At 42.5% G+C, this 17,519-nt stretch overlaps 1 protein-coding gene across 1 annotated transcript in view; it reads right to left on the bottom strand.

Annotated features, from left to right (window-relative positions):
* Window positions 1-17,519, bottom strand: part of LOC144680673 (CUB and sushi domain-containing protein 1-like) — a 2,611,816-nt gene that overhangs the window by 366,312 nt on the left and 2,227,985 nt on the right. The window contains exon 37 of the mRNA XM_078541910.1: window positions 16,247-16,351. Coding sequence (XP_078398036.1) covers window positions 16,247-16,351 — 105 coding nt within the window. The remainder of the gene's footprint in view (window positions 1-16,246; window positions 16,352-17,519) is intronic.

Here is a 17,519-nt window from a genome sequence, read left to right as displayed (position 1 = left end):
GAGCAGGAATGCTTCTCCCAATCTCATGTTCAAAGAAGACAGGTTGCTTTCACCTCCCCAGTCGTCGAAAGTCCTAGCCCGGCTAGCAATCGCCCAGGTCTGGCTACCGATCCCCCTGACTTGGCTATCGATTTCTTCTAACCCCCCACCACCCCACCCTGCAGCTCCCAAACTGCACCACCCCAGGCTAATCTGTGCCCACAATCCGTGGCTACTAATTATCCTTAGTCTCCTCCTTCTCCATCTCCCCGCAGCAACCCCCACCACCTCCCCCCAACTCGTCCCACTGATCAACTATTGCTCCCACAGGCTAGAATTCCATGCCCCCACCCAGGTAGCAAACCTGTCTCGGCCACGGTCACACCTCGTCCCCTCCCCACCCCCTGACTGCCTCCCTTCCTCAAACATCAAGTGCCACAGCTAGCATTGCAGTTGCCCAACCTTCAGCAATACTTCACTGGCTGAGCTGCCGCTTACTCTCTTTAGCTTGCCTGATTCTTGGAAATGATGCCCGAGGGTCAATACTGGGGATGCCTCAGGCCTTACTATTCAAGCACAGGAATAGGCGCAAGTGCAAATTTCTAGATCGCTTTTTTTTAAAAATAGTTGATGGGGAGACTTTAAAAATGACTTTCAACGTTTTCCATTATAGAAGGTGTTGATATTCAAAACTCTTTGGAAATACTGTGTGTCACAAAAATTGTGGCTAGTGGTGAAATATTGAAAGGACAATTTAACAACAAAGAAAACGTTTCCAAGTTCATAATGATTAGCCCAGGCAGAATTTATCATATAGCATTATGATAAATTAGGTTAGAAGTTGGCTACGTGGTGGGAATAATTGTGTAAACCTAATGGGTTACGAGGTGGCAGCAGAGGGCTAGGGGAAAGCTAACATGATTTCAATCTTTGCAAAAGATCACAAACATGTTTCTGGATTTTATGGGCCTATTAGATTGCCATTGATATAGGAAAAAAATATTGGCATTATAAAGGAAGCAATTGAAGCACATCTAGCAAGAGGAACAGTAATAAATCCAAGCCAGTGTAGGTTTGTAAAAGGTAAGTCATGCCTAACAAATTTATTGGAGTTCTTTGAATGTGTAAAAGAACTGATGGATGATAGTAATGTGGCAGTTGTTATATTTCTTGAGCTTGTAAGGCCATTTGATTAGGTTCCTTAATGATAGTTACGAGAGGAAGGTAAAGTGACAGGTATTTTTTTTAGAATTCTTTTGCAAAGCACTTAATAAAATCTCTCAATTGCCATGTCTAAAGTTAATGGCATCCCAGATGTGCTGTTATTTGGATAAATAATGAGCCATATGTGAGCGGTAGTAAATTGGAACAACACAAGTCTAAACTGTAGAATTACCTCCTACCCTCTGTACCCCTTCCACTCACTCCCTGTCTGACTGATCCTGGCCTTACTGCTTTTTATAAAATGCATTTATGATTATAACAATGTTGCAAACAGAATATTTAAAATATCCATGGATTGCATAAAGTTATATAAGAAAACAGAATGTCTGAGATGAAACTTCCTCAAAGAGACCTATGATAATTTAAGAACTGAACTATCAAATAGCGATAGATATTCAACATTGGAAATCATAGAGGAATAAACACAGGGTGGGAATTTACGGCCCTGTTGCAGTGGGGGCAGAGCCGTAAAATGCGGCGAGCCATTCAAAAGTCCACTGGCTTCAGGGGAACCAGAAAATTCCGCCGATGGAAGGGGCTGTAAAATTTCGCCTATAGATGCTAAAAAGAGTACATATGATTATGCACTGGTACAGTATGATTAAATAAGGTGTCATGCCCAGTGAAGGCATGTCTTATTCATAACTTCAAATCTATGTTCCTATGAAAGCTTCTAGAACTGTCTTGTATATTTGAAAATGGACACTCAGAAGGTGGCTAAGATGGCTGCCAAGAGTCAGGTAACCATTGCAACTTCAACACAGAATATTTCAAGCTTCCAGAGAGTTCCTAACTGAATCATGCTGAGTGAAGGAACTTCCCTTTTAATGGACATGCCAAGACAGCACTCCTTTGTGGAATTCAAACCTGTCACTGTTTGAAGTTTACCCCAAACACAGAATTAATATACCTCTAGAATTCTCATCACAAAGATCAATGCTTCATAAAAGAGAACTAAAGAGACCAGGTATCCATAAAATAAGTGTGAAAGACCACTATTTATCTCCTATTCCAAACCATTCTGGTTAAACAATATCAGTGATTTGTCATATGACTGAAACTAGCTGGAGATAACAAATTTTGATAAGACGACCCGAAAAGACCGAGACAGTCTGCAAAAGAGACTGCAGAAAAGGCAGTGTTCTCTTTGCCTTTTAAGAAAGTGGAGACTATAAAGTCTTTAAAAGCCTCCCAGCCTGATTCCTAAATCCAAGTCCACCTTCAAAGGAACTATACCTCCTGATACGAAAGCCACAAGTACCTAACTTCATGCCCTGCTGAACATTCATCTCTTTGAGGGAATCCTACAATAATCCTGAAATCCAACTCCAGCTACCTGAACTCATACTATAACTCAAGAGTGGAAAAGACTTCCTTCTTCACCGGACCAGCAAAGACTGTTTTCCTACAGCGAGCTAGCCACGTGAACTATTCTTTTGTTTAGAACTTGTAAAAATGCTCTATTCTCCTTAACTGTATCTTTTCTCCACAGAGAGAGAGAGAGTGTTTGTATGTGCACGGGTGCGTGTGCATGTGCGCACGTGTCTTGAGTGTTTAACGTAGCATTTACACTTGGCATGAGTGTGTCAATAAATAATCTTTATTTTTAAACCCACAGAAGTCTGCAGCCGGTCCTTAAAATGACCACATGTAATCGGGAGCTTAAAATCACACATATCTACCTTTCTAAATCATCCACATTGATTTCAGACAGTAAGGGAAGAGAACTGAGAGTTCCAGTGTATCTCTCCTCCCCTGTCTGTAACAAAGGTGCAAGAGAAAAAGCTACTCAAAATGTTCAAAGTTTCATCATTTTGCATCGGTGATTTTTTAAAATCCATTCATGGGATGTGGGTGTCACTGACTCAGCCAGCATTTACTGCCCATCCCCAATTACCCTTGTTCAGAGAGCATTTAAGAGTCAACCACATTGCTGTAGGCCTGGAGTCACATGTAGGCCAGACCAGGTAAGAACGGCAGATTTCCTTCCCTAATGGACATTAGTGAGCCAGATGGGTTTTTACGACAATCAGCAATAGTTTCACGGTCATCATTAGATTTAGGTTTTTATTGGATTAAAATTCCACCATCTGCCATGGTGGTATTCAAACCCAAGTCCCCAGAGCATTGCCCCTGGTTTTCCAGTCCAGTGACAATACCACTACGCCATCGCCAATGAGAGACAGACAGATGCAAAACAATGAGCAACAGGAGAAATACTGGAGGTGAGAGACAAAGCAGCACGATTAAGGCATTTGTCTCTGATTGATATGGGAGGAAAAGCTATTCTTATTGCTATGTTTAACAACATTAATAAGCATGTTCTTTCTGAATGCATTTCCAACACTGCTACACAGAGCCTTTCTTGCCTCATGATAAGAAATAAGGCACACTTAAAAATCTAATTTTAATATTAAAAGCTCAATGAAGCTGATTTTCATCTTAGCGCCCAGGCCTGAAATCAGCTTTGCTGATCAACCACATGTTATTATAACTGCCTTGCTTTTCACTTCTAATGATTTTAAAGGAAATGAAAATTAGGGTGGTTCCTGTAACAGGTAACCAACCTACAACAGCTGTTTTACACCCAAGCAGCAAGTTGTAAGTGAGCCTCAATATTGAAGTCCTGTGAGGAGCATCACTGATGCATAATTGTTCCACCCTCCCCCAATTTTTCCCAACACCAGCACCCAACTGCCCCCAACTCCTCCCTCAAAATCAGGAATTCCTGGCTTGCAGGCCTGGCTTTCCTGACAACATGCAGCCTTGAAAATGGCAGCAAGGCTACCACGTGTTCCAAATGGACTATTCTGAGTTAAGTAGATTGGATTGAAACTGTGGTTATCATCTTGTTTGAAAGCTTATTAGAGAAACACAGCTCAAATGAGTTATGGCAGTTATTTTAGTCACGTAAACAATCAGTAATATTCATCTTTTTTGTTGTCTCCACAGTTAATACAGCCCCACAGTTGTCTTTTTTGTGTACAAGTAGTAATTGCATATAGTGACAGTCAAATTAATTTCTGTCTCCACATTTGTACTAAACTGTAATTGATTACCACATGAAGATAGAAATTGTTGCACTTGAACCGATTTGTCTTGGAAATGTGTTTTACATTTTACTATTCCTGACCGAGATCCAGATCAGCAATGCTTCACTAGTCAAGCCATACACACCTGAGACATATTTATAAATGTGTTATTTCAGAAAACAGATGTACAAATGAGCTTATCAGTAAAAATGTGTCATCTATAAGCTGCAGATGATGTTTAATTTGTGCACACTGTCTTAATCGCTACCTATGAATTACCCAGGGATTCAATATTTCCCTCTTGATTTCAATGCATTGGTGAAGTATAATTACTTCAGGATGTTTTAGTTTGTTGATGTTCACTATAATCAACTGTCAAGCTGATAATCACACCAAATCTACAATAATAATAATACAGTAATTTTCTATCCATACTTTTCTTATTGATTAGTGGGTTAACTTTAAGGGTGGTGCCTGGACCACACAAAGGCACGTGGGGCATTTGGAGGATTGCAGTACATGAGACACATATTGTAATAATTCGGGCATCACAGAGCAGCTAGATCCAGGCATCAGAAAACAGTTCCTTTGTTATATTTGTATTTGCTTCAAACAGTTTTATTGCCTCTTTTTCTAGCTGGGTGAATGCTCTGGAGCTGAAAGGCCGGTTAAGACCTCAAACCTGGCTCCCCAGCCACTAACAAAGGCCATGTAGGAAAAACCAGAGCCTGCCTGCTGTAACTCTCTCATCTGTTTTTATCCTCTCCCAACCCCCTTTCCTCCATTCTACCCTTCCTCCACCTGAGATATTGCAATTACTACTTGTATACAAAAAAAAGGCAACTGTGGGGCTGTATTAACTGTGGAGACAACAAAAAAGATTAATATTATTGACTGTTTACATGGCTAAAATAACTGTAGGCTGAGAGATCATAAAGCATGAGAAACAGGGCTTAAAGCTGTAACTATCTACACGTTTTGATACCCCCTCTCAAATAAAAATCAGCCTTACTTTTCTGTGAGCTTTAGTCAATGGTTGCTGCTTTGGGGCGTAGCTGCTCCAACGTGGTGTTCACTTGAACATGTAAGTATGTGTAGCTGCCAACTGTTGCTAATGACATTGGCAGTGCAGGATGGGGGTTTTGGCAGAGAAAAAGAACAACTGAAGGCAAGGGGAGCCCAACAACAAAGTCACCCTGACAGGAAGGATTGGTGGGGCAGTGCAGTGGGGTGGGGGGTTGGAATGCAGGGGAAGACGTGTGCAGAGAACTGCATGGGAGTGAAGGGGAATGGCATGAGGAAAGGGAGAAACAGCATGGCGTGGAAAACAGCATGGGATTGTGAGGGAGGCATGGGAGCCATGAAATGGGGGCTGGGGATGGGATGGAGGATGGGTAGCCTAGAAAGAAGGGGTGGAATGGGGGATGGAATGGGGATGATAAGAGAGGGATTGCATGGGAAGGATGGAATGTCATGAGATGGGAATTTAAAGAAGTATTGTTGCAATATACTAACTTTGCCGCAAATGTTTTGCAGGACTCTGCTGGTATATACATAATATCGACCTCGCCACCATTTATATGGCGGTCCATTAGACCATCATCCCATTTGGAAGGGTTCTAGATACAGTATGGCTTTCAATATTTTATGAAAATTACAATGCTATTAAATCATGGGTTTCAATCAGCGGTCTCAAAAGGAAGAATTAAGCCTGTACTTGAACGCTTCAAAAGAAAGTCTTCTATTGTACTTGATAACATCAAGCTTCAGACTTAAAGGAAAGCCATGCATTGAAATGGGATCATATCACCTCGCGCAAATAATTTCACAAATAATGAATTATTGCTGTCAAGGAGGCAAATAGTTAAGCCAATTTGCAAATCCCCAAATCTCACATAAAACAATGTGATGAAGAACTGTGCATTTGTTTTTCATAGTGCTAATTAAGGGGAAATCTTTGGTGAAGAATCCTAGGGAACTCACTGTTCTTGGTTTAAATCTTGCAGCATGTGTCTCCAACTCATTTTTGGCATGCCACTAATCTAAGAATACTTTTAAGTCTTTTAATACTTCGGGGCAGGTACTACTCAGTATTTAATCAAATAACAACCACAAGGGTCACATCAACAGTTCCAGTGAGGAAATCCCTATCTGAATTGCAAAACATATTTCAAGCATCTTCAATATTTCCTACAACACCAATGTCAGATTTATAGTTCTACTCTGAACTTCTCAGGTGCTTGAATGCATTCCTTGTTTCACAGATGGCGTTTTCATCTCCAGTCTGATTCATTATGAGCATTAGGAAATTATTTGTCGTGAATAATAAAAGGGACCGAGTGTATTACACAAAGAACTCTGCCTGGAGCCTGATGGATTAAATCTTTTAATTCATGCAGAAGCGAATTTTGGTTAACAATAAGCTGAAGAATGAAAACTTCTTTACACTTGCATTGCTAAATCAAGATTTCAGTTTTCAACCTGAAACATAAAAAAGTCTAGTCGCTACACCTACTATAATTTAACTTGGCTTTGATGGGATTTAGAACACAGATGACAATATACTGAAGCACTGCAAGTTAACATGATATCAGCCATCCTCCTGCTGGGATAATCTCTACTGAGCTTTGTGCTGAAAAGTTAATACTTTGGAAAACTATAGCTGGGCAGTAATTAGTACAACTAACTGACCCTAAATTAATATTTTATCCTTGAAACAGTTACAAAAACAAAGGACTATATGTGAAATAAGAATAGAAACGTGTTCAAGAGAGGAAAAACAAGTCCATCCCTTTTGATAAGTAAATCCCAACTAGTCCCATTTCCCTCAGATCCTTTTCTCCAGGAACACAATGAATTGTAATGTGAACCAACTTAGCATGTTTGCTTTAACAGGCGATTCACACACTTTTAGAGTGGTTTTGTGAGATTGACAAAATGTGAGTTCTGAGAACTGTTGTTAAACCCAAAGCGCACTGAGGTTACTGTACGATACTCATTTGGATACTTAAAAATTTTCCAGCACAGCATTAACCACGAGTCGACAGCTGGACTGAAGAGGGATCTCAAAGGTCGGCAGCAGCTCAGCTATAAAGGGATGTACATATTTAAAGGCAAGTGGCTCCATACGAGTTGGACTGAATTTTGCATGGGGGGTGGGGGGAGAGATCCTGATGTGTTTCCCCCCCGCCACTGCACCCCCAGTATAAAAGGCAGGAGCTAGCTTGCTTGGATTTGGCTGCCCACGCCGCAGCAATATAATGGCCATTAGGCCTTTTATTAGCTTCAGGCCGGGCTTGCACCCCATCTGAGAGGAAGTGCCACCTCCTGAGAGCTGCTGGCCAATCAAATGACTGGTAGCTCTCCTGCAGCAATGCCAACAAGACCAGTGCCCACTGCTGGTACTACAAGTCTCCTGAAAAGGAGAAGCTAGGAGCCCAGACGAAGCCGGGGTCTTGCTGGGGCAAGGCTGGAAGACACCAGCAAGGGAGGTGGGGGTGAGGGAGAGGGGTGGATAGGGCAGGGGTGGGAGGGAGGGGAACCTTTACATAGGCTTAAGCCATTACTAAAGTTAGGAAGAGGAGGAAAACCCCAAAAATGAAACAAATAGAAATCCACTTTGAAGACATGAAATAGAGTCTGCCTACAACTGTTAAGTGTGTTGCAGGCCTAGGTCACCTGCTTGATAGCTGGCAAAGTGGAGGCGCTGCTGCATTGTGTGCGTTCAGGAAGGATTACCTGTTAGAATTTGAGGGTATCCTCCCAAGATGACAGTAGATCTTGCCTATAAGGTGGTGGCAGCCAGATTTAACAGTCAGTAAATGATATGGGCTCTAAATACGAAACTGTGTATTCTTGGTACCCAAGTTATTTGTCCTCTCAAACAGAGCTCTCTTCCTTGCCACAAGGAAAGTGACGAATATGTTGCTTCTTTTACGCCAGGCCAAATTGCTTGTTTTTTTTAATTCGTTCATGGGATGTGGGCATCGCTGGCTGGGCCAGCATTTATTGCCCATCCCTAGTTGCTCTTGAGAAAGTGGTGGTGAGCTTTGGTGCACCTGCAGTCATCTGACTAACATCAATATGATTTACCATTTATCACTTGTTTATTTATTTATTTTATTTATTGCCCATCCTCAATTGCCCTTGAGAAGATGGCAGTAAGCTGCCTTCTTAAACCAATGCAGTCCACGTGGTGTAGGTACACCCACAGTGCTGTCAGGGAGGCAGTTTCAGGATGTTAACCCAGTGACAGTGAGAGAACAGTAATACATTTCCAAGCCAGGATGATATATGACTTGGAGGAGAAATTGCAGCTGCTAGTGTTTCCTACTTGCTGCCCTTGTCCTTCTAGGTGAGAGAGGTGGCAGATGTGGAAGGTGCTGTTGAAGGAAGCTTGGTAAGTCGCTACAGTGCATCTTATAAAAGGTACACACTGCTGCCACGGCACGTCGATGGTGGAGGGAGTGAATGTTTAAGGTGAAGGATGGGGTGCCAATCAAACAGACTGCTTTGTCCTGGATGGTGCTGTGCTTCTTGCATGTTGAAGCCGCACTCATCCAAGCAAGTGAAGTGTATTCCATTACACTTCTTACCTGTGCTTTGTAGATCGGCATCAGGATTCAAGAAGTCCAGAAGTGAGTTAATCTCCACAGAATTCCCTGCTTCTGACCACTTCTTACAGCTGCAGTACTTATTTAGTTGGTCCAATTACATTTCTGGTCAATGGCAACACCCAATATTTAGATGGTGAGGATGCAGCAGTACTGTTCAAACTGATGGAGCTGCAGGCTGACAAGTCTTCGGGTCCTGATGGACTCAATCCAAGGGTCTTAAAAGAGGTGGTTAATGAGGTAGTAGATGCATTGGTGTTCATTTTCCAAAATTCCCTAGATTCTGGAAAGGTTCCATCAGACTGGAAAGTAGCAAATATAACCCCTCTATTCAAGAAGGGAGGGAGGCAAAAAACAGGAAACTATAGGTCAATTAGTCTGCCATGGGGAAGGTGTTAGAGTCGATCATTAAAGAGGTTATAGCTGGACACTTAGAAAAACGCAAGCTAATCAGGAAGCGTCAGCATGGTTTTGTGAAAGGGAAATCATGTTTAATCAATTTATTAGGGTTCTTTGAAGGAGTAACATGCGCTACAGGTAAAGGAGAGCCTGTAGACATACTGTACTTCAATTTCCAGAAGGCATGTGATAAGGTGCCACATCAAAGGTTGTTGTGGAAAATAAAAGCTCATGGTGTAGGGGGTAACATTTTAGCCTGGGCAGACGATTGGCTGGCTGGCAGAAAACAGGGAGTATGCATAAATGGGTCTTTGTTTGACTGGCAGGATGTGACGAGTAGAGTCCACAGGGGTCTGTACTGGGGCCTCAATTTTTTTACGATTTACATTAATGTCTTAGATGAGGGGCAAAGACATGGTAGCTAAATTTGCAGGTGACACCAAGATAGGTAGGAAAGCATGTTGTGAAGAAGACATAAGGAGTTTGCAGATAGATATAGATAAACTGAGTGAGTGGGCAAAAATCTGGCAGATGGAGTATAATGTGGGAAAATGTGAAGTTGTTCACTTTGGCAGGAAGAATAAAAAAGCAGGAAATTACTTAAACAGAGAGTGACTGTAGAATTCTGAGGTGCAGAGAGATCTAGGTGTTCTCGTGCATGAGTCACAAAAAGTTAGTATGCAGGTACAACATGCAATCAAAAAGGCTAATGGAATTCTATCCTTTATTACGAGAGGAATTGAACATAACAGTAAGAATGATATGCATCAGTTATATAAGGCATTGGTGAGACAGCATTTCGAATACTGTTTACCGTTTTGGTCTCCTTATTTAAGTAAGGATGTAAATGCGTTGGAGGCGGTTCACAGAAGGTTTACTAGACTGATACCTGGAATGAGTGGTTAGGGGTATAAAGATAGGTTGGACAGGCTGGGCTTGTTTCCACTGGAGTTTAGAAAAGTGAGGAGTCACTTGATTGAAGTAAATAAGGTCCTGAATGGTCTTGACAAGGTGGACGTGGAAAGGATGTTTCCTCAAGTGGGTGAGTCCAGAAGTAGGGGGCACTGTTTTAAAATTAGAGGTCGCCCTTATAGGACAGGGATGAGAAGAATTTTTTTCTCTCAGGGGGTTGTGCGACTTTGGAATTCACTGCCTTAGAAGGCAGTGGAAGTGGGGTCACCGAATATTTTTAAGGCAGAGGTAGAGAGATTCTTGTTTGGCAAGGGAATCAAATGTTATCAGGGGTAGAACGGAATGTGGAACTTGAAACACAAACAGATCAGCCATGATCTTATTGAATACCATAGTAGGCTCAAGGGGCCAAATGGCCTACTTCTTTTCCTATTTTGTATGTTCGTATGTACAGCAATGGTAATGTGGAGCGAAGATGGTTAGATTCTTTCTTCTTGCAGATGGTTATCGCCTGACACTTGAGAAGTACGGATGTTACTTGCCACTTATCAGCCCAAACCTGAATGTTGTTTGGATCTTGCTGCATTTGGGCATGGACTGCTTCAGTATCTGAGGAGTTACAAATGGGACTAACATCATGCAATCATAAGCAAACATCCCCAATTCCCATCTTATGATGGAGAGAAGGTCATTTGATGAAGAAACTGAAGATAGTTGGGCATAGGACACTGAGGAAATCCTGCAGCGATGTCTTGGGGGAGATTATTGGCCTCCAACAACCACAGCCAGCTTCCTTTGTGCTAGGCATGATTCCAACCAGTGGAGAGTTTTTAATCCCGATTCAGTTTTACTTCAATTTTGCCAAGCCTTTTTTATGTCACACTTGGTCAAATGCTGCCTTGGTGTCAAAGGCAGCCATTCTCACCACCACATGGAAATTCCCCTCCAGCACCTTCCAAACCTGTGACCTCTAACACCGAGAAGGACAAGGGCAGCACATGCATTTTAACACCACCACCTGCAAATTCCCCTTCTCAAGCCACACACCATCCTAACTTGGAACTATATCGCTGCTCCTTCAGTGTCGCTGGGTCAAAATCCTGGAACTCCCTCACTAACAGCACAGTGGTTGTACCTACACCACAGGAACTGCATTGGTTCAAGAAGGCAGCTCACCACTATCTTCTCAAGGGTAATTAGGGATGGGTAATTAATGCTGGCCTAGCCAGCAACGACCACATCTCATGAACGAATTTTAAAAATCTTGGAATTCAGCTCTTTGTTCCATGTTTGGATGAAGGCTCTAATAATGCCTGGAGCCAAGTGCCTTAGAAAGATCCAGTGGCATAAAAAGTTAATACACACCAGTCAAAACAGCCAGCTCTTTGGAGCCAGTTATCTACAAGCCAGTTTACAAGAGATGCCATAGCTATGTGGCCAAGCAATATTGCATACGATAGTAAATGTAGATCCTGAGGTAAAGCTGGATGCATACAGGACATGTGAAGCACGGTTGGCGCTTGCCTTTCTCCCAAGAGCTTGTTTCCTTCTTCCAAGTATCATATTTTTCAATTGATATCCCTAGATATTTTGGCCATTATGGTTTCTACAAGTGAAATAGAGACCTGATTTTCAAAGCCCCATGGGGGTGGGACTGGAGAGAGCAGACTCTGAATTTCCCACTCCTGGTTAGGTTGCTGGTTTACTTGCACAGTCCCGCCTCTGAGCAAAGAGGCCAGGTCTGGAGAGAAATGGTATCCCATTGGAAGTAGCAGGCAGCTTGTTAAAGTAATGAAGAGGCCTGAAATGTTCTACTTGTTTTGCAAACCCCCACCGTGGCTGAAACATGGCCTGTGAGAGGAGGCAGCCGCCCGGCGGCAGACCAGGGAGGGTAGGGCCAACAGTGCTCCAGGGACATTTGAAACACCCCCGCTGCATGCTGCCGCTGATGAAAGATCGCCACAGCTGTGGCCACTTCTCCCTCCACAGTGACGGTCTGGCAGCTGTGGGAAACCTATTTCGTAAAAATTTTAAAAGTACTGCATGGATGCCTCCATCTCATGGATTCCCCTCTCTCTCTCTCTCTCCGCTACTTCTATCAGCAGTTTGCTTCTCTCCATGCTTGAGGGCCTCGCTATTTGCTTCACAGCATTCTGAGCCCAGCTGCTGTCCCTAATTGGATAGTGAGCGCTCCCTCTGGCGATTAATTGGTCATTCTTTCGAAAAGTGTGTTGGGTGACTACTTCCCATATATTGTGGGGTTTGGCGCTTGTAACTTCTCGCAACATTGGGTTCCTGACCCCAGAAGCAAAGTCCTGCCCAAAATTTGTAACCAAGGTGCTATTGAACCCTGATTTGAAAATAAAAGTTGTGCAATGCAAAATATGTATATTTAAACAATAACAAAAATTGCAGCAATAAAATGCCGATAAAACATTAAGACACCATATCGCCAAGTCAGGCTAACCACATGCAGCGTGTGGTTTCAAATAGGTAAGCAACGCTGTTGATGAAAAGATGATGAGAAAGCCGCAAGAATCGGCATGGGAGTCATTAAGTAATTGTTTAAACCTGTAAGCAGGCATGTGATGGTTACCGGCAGAGTGTCCAGTCACTAACTTGCTAGCTAGTGCAAAATGAAGGCCGCTATGAATTGAGAGAACTTGACTGCATGTCTGATTCTATGATTCATGCTCCAGGCCCTGACAATATTCTGGCAATAGCATTGAAGACTTGTGCTCCAGAACTTGCCACGCCTCTAGCCAAACTGTTCCAGTACAGTTACAAGACAGGAATTTGCCTAGGTATGGGGAAAATTGCCCAGGTATGTCCTGCACACAAAAAGCAGGACAAATCCAACACAGCCAATTACTGCCCCCATCAGACCACTCTCCATCATCAGTAAAGTGATGGAAGGGGTTCATCAACAGTGCTATCAAGCAGCATTTGCTTAGCAATAACCTGCTCATTGACACCCAGCTTGGGTTCCACAAGGTTCACAGCTTCTGACCTCATTACAGCCTTGGCTCAAAAGTGAAACAAAGAGCTGAACTCCAAAAGGTGAGGAGAGAGTGAATGCCCTTGACATAAAGGCAGCATTTGACCGAGTGTGGCATCAAGGAGCCCGAGAAGAACTGGAGTCAATGGGAGTCAGGGGGGAAAATCTCTGCTAGTTGGAGTCATACCTAGCACAAGGGAAGAGGGTTTTGTGGTTGTTTAAGGTCAATCATCTCAATTTCAGGACATCACTACAGGAGTTCCTCTGGGTAGTGTCCTAGACCAAACCATCATCAGCTGCTTCATCAATGACCTTCCTTCCATCATAAGGTCAGAAGTGGGGATGGTCGCTGATGATTCACAACTCCTCAGATACTGAAGCAGTCCATGTACAAATGCAGCAAGACCTGAACAATATCCAGGCTTGGGCTGACAAGTGGCAAGTAACATTCATGCCACACAAGTGCCAAGCAATGACCATCTCCAACAAGAGAGAATCCAACCATCGCCCCTTGATGTTCAATGGCATTACCATCGCTGTATTCCCCCATTATCAACATCCTGTGGGTTACCGTTGCCCAGAAACCGAACTGAACTTAGCCATATAAATAGTGAATACAACAGCAGGTCAGAGGCTAGGAATCCTGTGATGAGTAATTCGCCTCCTGACTCCTCAAAGCCTGTCCACCATCTACAAGGCACAAGTCAGGAGTGTGATGGAATACTCTCCACTTGCCTGGATGAGTGCAGCTCCCACAACTCTCAAGAAGCTTGACAACATCCAGGACAAAGCAGCCTGCTTGATTGGTACCACATCCACAAACATTCACTCCCTTCATCACCAACGCACAGTGGCAGCAGTCTGTACCATCTACAAGACGCACTGCATAAACTCACCAAGGCTCCTTAGGGAGCACCTTCCAAACCCATGACCGCTACAACCTAAAAGGACAAGGACAGCAGATGGATGGGAACGCCACCACCTGGAGGTTCCCCTCCAAGCCACTCACCATCCTGACTTGGAAATATATCGCCGTTCCTTCACTGTCACTGGGTCCAAATTCTGGAACTCCCTCCCTTACAGGACTATGGGGGTACCTACACCACAGCAACTGCAGCGGTTCAAGAAGGCAGCTTACCACCACCTTCTCAAGGACAGTTAGGGATGCACAATAAATGCTGGCCTAGCCAGCGACACCAACATGCCGTAAATGAATAGAAACAAGAAAATTCTCTTAAAGCTTTCACAAGTCTGTTACACTTTTACTTCTCACTCGTCAAATGTTCAACATACTGAAAAATTAACAATTCCCTTTGTAATCTTGATTCTTCAAAAGAGAATGGGGTATTATCTTGTGCAAGGTTCAAACTTCGACTAAAAGTCTAAAGCACACAAGAAAATACACACCTCACACCAGTTATTCACACATAGCAACTTCAATATGACTCGGTATTGATTACATCAACTACCCTGCAGCTTTAAGGTAAAGTACACGTCACACTGTCAAATACTTGTGGTTTTTAAAATATTGCTTAAACTACTCTCACCTCCAATATAATGGACAACACATTTCAAATATTCAGCAGTCAACGAAGACAGCCACAGAGAATAAACACACAATTGCAGGATCAATATAACACAACCTCACTTATTATTTAAACCTATAATTGCTATTGAAAAAATATGAGTTTCATGCAGTATTTAATAGGAGAATAATGACACCAAGCTTTTCAGCCATTATTACATACTTATTTGCTGTCATTATAACAAATTTATTCCAATGAAACCAAACTAAATTGTGCACTAATGGGCTCCACTGGGAACTTAAGTTGCTATGAATAACTTGCTTCAATGTCAGCTCATTTAATAGCTGCAAAACTCAATGGCAAGATGCAATCAGACAAAATATGCTGATTGTACTCAAGGAAGTTGTTCATTTTTAGATAGCAATACTTTGTCACATTTCACCAGAATTAACTAAAATTACTGGACAGCTCTTTGCTTTCCATTTTTTGTGTGTGTCAGGTTTACTGATGTCAGTGCTGTAGAACAGATTAATGGCCTACACCTTGGGGTGGGGAGAGCAGCTATAAGGAAGATTTTTTAAAATTCGTTCATGGGATGTGGGCGTCACTGGCTAGGCCAGCATTTATTGCCCATTCCTAATTGCCTTTGTTCAGAGGGCATTTTAAGAGTCAACTACATGGAGCCACATGTAGGCCAGGCCAGGTAATGACGGCAGGTTTCCTTCCTGAACCGGATGGGTTTTTATGACAATTGTCAACGGTTTCATGGTCATCATCAAACTTTTTATTTCAGATTTTTAATTGAAATCAATTCAATCTTATCAATCTATCAATCCGCCATTCTCACCAATCCCATCCCTACCATGGTGGGATTTTAACCTAGGTCCTCAGAGAATTCCCCAGGGTCTGTGGAATACCAGCCCACTGACAATACCACTATGCCACCACCTCCCCTGATTTTCTGGCTGCACCCCAGCATGGGGCCCAAATCTGAAGTCAGTGATTAGACCAGTACTGCCCAAATTACTGCTTACTCCTTACTTCAGAAGGGTATGTTTGAATTTCCATTTCCCGCATCACTCATCGATATTAAGACTGTGAACATTGACGATTTCATGTCAATTTGTACCCAATTTTTGACCATAAGTTCATTCTTGTTAGGAGCTGTGTTGAGGTTACCCAAATTCAAATCTTGTTGTGATTTGACAATCTGGCAGAGAGGTCTTTCAGGAATCAGTGTTGGATTCAAACTGTGGTCCTCGTGGCGCTGATTTAGAACTCACCCAGTTGTGTTGCCAAGTCTATGAAAAGCTCTGGCAACAGTGCAAGGATGTGCACAAATGTGCAATATGAAAACAAATTCAAAGACGTGTTGCAAAATAAGAAGTGTTCAGTATTGTAGTATGAGGAGTCAAAATGTACCACAATACGTACATAATTAAAATTCAACTGTTTTAAAACAGGTGACAATGACATTATAAATCACATAACCAAACACTGGACTTGTTGCACACTCAGTCCTACTGTTGGTATCTGTCAGCATAAATGCTATGCTTTACTTACTTTTGTATTCCAAGTGATAGCCAGCTGCTGCCACACTGATGTCAGAATGAAAGTGCAGGTAGAGCTGATTGGAGGTGCTGTTCAACAAGGCAGGAACTGTGGTACCTGCAAAGAAAAAAAAATCTTCTTTCAATCCAGCTATATAACAAAGAATTACATCCAAATTTGGTTCCTTTCATAAAAGCTGTATTCATAGTTCACAATTGTTGCAAGTTACTCGACTGATCATATTCCTTATCTCTTTTCAGCAGCCAAGTTACCAATGCTAGCAACAGAACAGCAGATGCTGTTTTATTTTACGAGGCTGAGGAGCAGATAGGGAAAACATTGCATCGTTGTCCTCCATTTCACTGTTGGTGACTTTAGAGGATCATGCTCCCTATCCTGGTATGTTAGCTTCACACCAGAGGTGGATGAATACTGTCTGTACTTATGAACTTTATTGTGTATAAGTTGAGGTGGACACACTTTACATTGGAAGCACCACTTCCTCCTATTACCTAACCTTCTATTCTCCCTGACTGCAACCTCCCCTTCCCACCCTGTGACAAGAGGTAAAACGAATATATTTCTGATCAGAAAATATAAAATTAAAAGCTGATGTCATCCGGGGTTTTGGATAAATGAAGTTTGTCCATTCTAAATACTTCTAAATGATCACTGCCTTAGCAATTAGTTAAGCAAAAGTGGGGTATAATACAACAAAGTGGTGCAAAGTTGGAGTTCTGGGAGTTTTTAGGCCTCTATTGGCAGAAAGAGGATGGTAACACCCCAAAAATGGTGGGCAATGAACGAGTGCCCCTGCCATTACTGTGGCCATGGCAATGTTCCCCCATGTCTACTGCTGGGTGGCTAAATTGGCCTGTTAAGTCAGGTGGTAGGAACATTCAAAATGGAAACTGGAGTTGTATGACATATGTAGGACCCTGATTGCTATTTTTGGACTGAGCTGAGCAGAGCATGGGGTGTGTACGCTCCAGCCAGCATCAGATGTCAATCTAGCCGAAGAAGAGCCCAAAAGTGAGTTCTTCATTTGTATGGACTAGAAAGGAGCAGGAGTGCTCCTACAGGCTGCAGAACCCAGTTTAGGCCACTGCTACTTTCTTCATTTGGCTATTCTGACAAAAGTAATAAAGGTAATTTTTTGAGGCTCCATTCACATTGTGAGGGTTAAGTGGGCAACTAAATAGATCTAGGTTTCTGGAAAAGATTTTCGGCAAGGCTGTATAAAATGTTTCTGTTCCATTTTATTTATAGAAAGGATGAAAAACAT

This window comes from Cetorhinus maximus, chromosome 5 (assembly GCF_964194155.1).
Source record: "Cetorhinus maximus chromosome 5, sCetMax3.hap1.1, whole genome shotgun sequence".
Classification (NCBI taxonomy): Eukaryota; Metazoa; Chordata; class Chondrichthyes; order Lamniformes; family Cetorhinidae; genus Cetorhinus; species Cetorhinus maximus.
This window is presented reverse-complemented; position numbering and strand designations above follow the sequence as displayed.